The sequence below is a fragment of the Chiloscyllium plagiosum genome, chromosome 35 (genome assembly GCF_004010195.1).
Source record: "Chiloscyllium plagiosum isolate BGI_BamShark_2017 chromosome 35, ASM401019v2, whole genome shotgun sequence".
Taxonomy (NCBI): domain Eukaryota; kingdom Metazoa; phylum Chordata; class Chondrichthyes; order Orectolobiformes; family Hemiscylliidae; genus Chiloscyllium; species Chiloscyllium plagiosum.
The window spans coordinates 7,893,943-7,897,032 of NC_057744.1; the positions used below are offsets into that span (position 1 = coordinate 7,893,943).

General features: G+C 43.8%; 1 protein-coding gene across 1 annotated transcript in view; it reads left to right on the forward strand.

The window, feature by feature from the left end:
- The window catches only part of LOC122540620 (Down syndrome cell adhesion molecule-like protein 1 homolog), a 571,589-nt gene extending 569,335 nt beyond the window's left edge, over positions 1 to 2,254 (forward strand). Inside the window, exon 33 of the mRNA XM_043676579.1 lies at positions 1,301 to 2,254. Coding sequence (XP_043532514.1) covers positions 1,301 to 1,728 — 428 coding nt within the window. The 3' untranslated portion in view covers positions 1,729 to 2,254. The remainder of the gene's footprint in view (positions 1 to 1,300) is intronic.
- The last annotated feature ends 836 nt before the right edge of the window (positions 2,255 to 3,090 follow it).

A 3,090-nucleotide genomic window follows, 5' to 3' on the forward strand; every position in this document is an offset into this window, starting at 1 on the left:
TGGTGAAGTGGGGATAGGTGAAGACAGGTGGAGGGTATGACCTGGTTGGTCAATGGGAGGCACGGCGTTGTGGCAGTGAGAAAGGGACTCTGTTTTTAACCCATAGATTTCTTTACCAGAAACCAGCCTTTTAATTTTCAAAATGCAGATGTCATCCAAATAGGTGCTTTTGTCCGATTACGTGGTCACATAGTCTGTGGAAGACACGCTGTATCAACAGACTGATTGGACCAGGTCTGTGCCCTTGATTCCTCACTCCCACAAATTGTCAACCATTACCGATGAACCATCTGGATCACTAATAATCCTGAGAGAAGGAAACTGCTGTTCCCACCTGCTCCGGCCTATATGTGACCCCAAACCCAATAGCAATGTGGTTGACAATTAACTGCCCTCTGGGCAAATTATGGATGGGTAATAAATGCTGGCCTCGCCAGAGATAACCACATCCTTGAATGAATGTTTATAAAACTGGTTCAGTGAGACCAAATCTCTAGACCTTGAAGTGCTTGCCACCTTGCTTTAGCAAGCAGTGGTCACATCAGTTTGGGAGATAGGCGAGCACAATTCGACGGAAGATACTGCAACTTGCCTGCGTGATGCCACCTTGGTGCCAATATTAATGTAAGAAGCTAAGTGCTCCTCCGTTGGCTGAGAGGGAGACAAAACCAAAATGAGGTTACCTTTATCTGAGCAGGTATCTCCTGCCAAGGCTTGCCAGTGATGATATAGGTCCACTAAATCATCCAGGAGAAAGCAAACTGGAGTCTTTTTTCATTTTGTTATTGGATGTGGACACTGCTGGCAGGGATAACATTTGTTGTCCATCCCTAATTGCCCTTGAACTGAGTGGCTTGCCTGGGCATTTTGAAAGGTCATTAAGATTCGATCACGTTGTTGTGGGTCTGGTGTCCCATGAGGCCAGACTAGAGGTGGAGAACTAATTTCCTTCCCTAAAGTATATTTGTCAATGGGATGGACTTTTACAACAGTTAGCGATAGTACCATAGTTGCCATTACTGAGATGACCTTTAGATTCAACATTTAGTAAAGAATTTGAATTTCACTGGCTGCTGTGCTGTGATTTCCAAACCATTAGCACAGACCTCTAGTTACTACTGTGCTGCCACTACCTCGTTTCACTTTCAGCCCATCATATCTGCATTAGGCATTAAGTATCCATCTATTCTAATCCCATTTTCCAACATTTGGCATGCCAGAGTTAGCCACATTTTGAAAACAGTTGAGTTTGGCTTTATGTATTTGTTTTAATCGTATTTTAAATGCATCCGTTTCTCAGGTGACTATTGCAACCTTCCCCTTTACGTCAAGTCGGACGCTTTCTTCCGCAAATCAGATGTCCGTGATCCTTGCCCGGTGGTGCCGCCAAGGGAAGCCTCCATCCGGAACATGGCCAGGGCTTATCAGACGCAAAGCCGGCACATGACCCTCGACCCCAACAGCAAGCCGCCCATCCACCCGCATGCCACAGCCACATTACCTCAGAGAACTGTCACCGCGTCGAGCTCCACAGCCACTGCTTCTGCCAACACGGCTGCCGTCACCGCCCCTGCTTCCACCGCAAATGCCCCGGCTGAACCACGGCTGCCCATGCACACCAAAATCGGCGGCTCCAGAGACTCACTACTAGAAGTGAGTACAGCCGGACTGAACAGGTCACAGAAACAAGGAGCAGGTGCCTACTCAAAGTCCTACACCCTGGTGTAAGGCGCACGCAGGCCCCTTTTCACCCTCGCCCTTGTTAATTTGTAATAAAAATATTTCTTGTACATAAAGAACTCTTTTTGTATAAATAATACTATTTTCTTCTTCTGCAAACTGACCAGTGCACAACAAAAAAAAATCAAAATGTGATGTTATTTAAAAAAGAAAAACAAAAAAAAAATTCACATTGTTTTGAACGAAGGACACAAATGAGGTTTTTTTTCTGATGTCGTGAGTTGTTTCGAAGCCAATTCCTCAGAGCCAATGCATGCGGACTATTTTACTGTTAAAATCAACCACTCATAAAGAATCTGCTTCTATTTGCAAATGCTTGTGTTAATACCTTTTTTCTATGAAGAAACTCAAGACGCCGTGTGCAATAAAACATTTGTTTATATGTTGTTGTTTTCTAATTGGCTTAGCCTCTTTCATTGCTGAGTAAATGGGACAAACCCAGAGCATTGAAACAGGAAGAGGCCATTCAGCCCACTTGAACCTTTTACCCCATTAAATTGAAATCATTGCTGACAACTATTTTCCAAGCTTACAATTGCAGTCTGTCACATTTAGGAATGGGCATATAAATGAGGAGCAGCTTACATTTTGATTTATAATGAAAGTCTGTTAGAATGGGTCTCACTATAGTACTTAATCATTTATGGGCATGGGTCTCATGGCTCTCAAATTAAATTGCAGCTTCGTTTATCCGCATGAACATCCCACCTTTGTGGCATAGAGCAATCACAACTGCACCATTGACAAAGCAGTACAGCTTTTACATAATATTTAGAAAGTGCCTGAGCTTAATCTTGAGATGGTCCCAGGGTACACAACTACCTCCAGTCTGGGCTTTGAACCTCTTCAGATGTAGCCTCCTCTGTATTCCTGATGAAGGGCTTTTGCCCGAAACATCAATTTTCCTGCTCCTCAGATGCTGCCTGACCTGCTGTGCTTTTCCAGCGCCACTCTAATCTAAACTCTGGTTTCCAGCATCTGCAGTCATTGTTTTTACCTAGATGTAGCCTCCAGCGTGCCATGTGTTGACTGGCCAACTGTCTCATCGAGATCAAGAAATTTGATCAATCACCCCCACAACCCTCCCCCACCAAACGCATGTTATTCAACCGGATGGTCAGGGTCATTTTCACAAATTTAGCCATTGAGGTGAAAAAGGTACTGTATAACTGTAACACGATCCATAGAAAACAGAATACCAACAACCTAGAACCATTGAAACAGTTACATCATAGGGAAGGCCATTCAGAATAAGCAAGACGTTTAAACGTAATGGTTGTTTCACTGCTCAGACATCAACATTCACATTATATCAGTCGTCCACTGTAGATCCTCATAACTATTGAATTG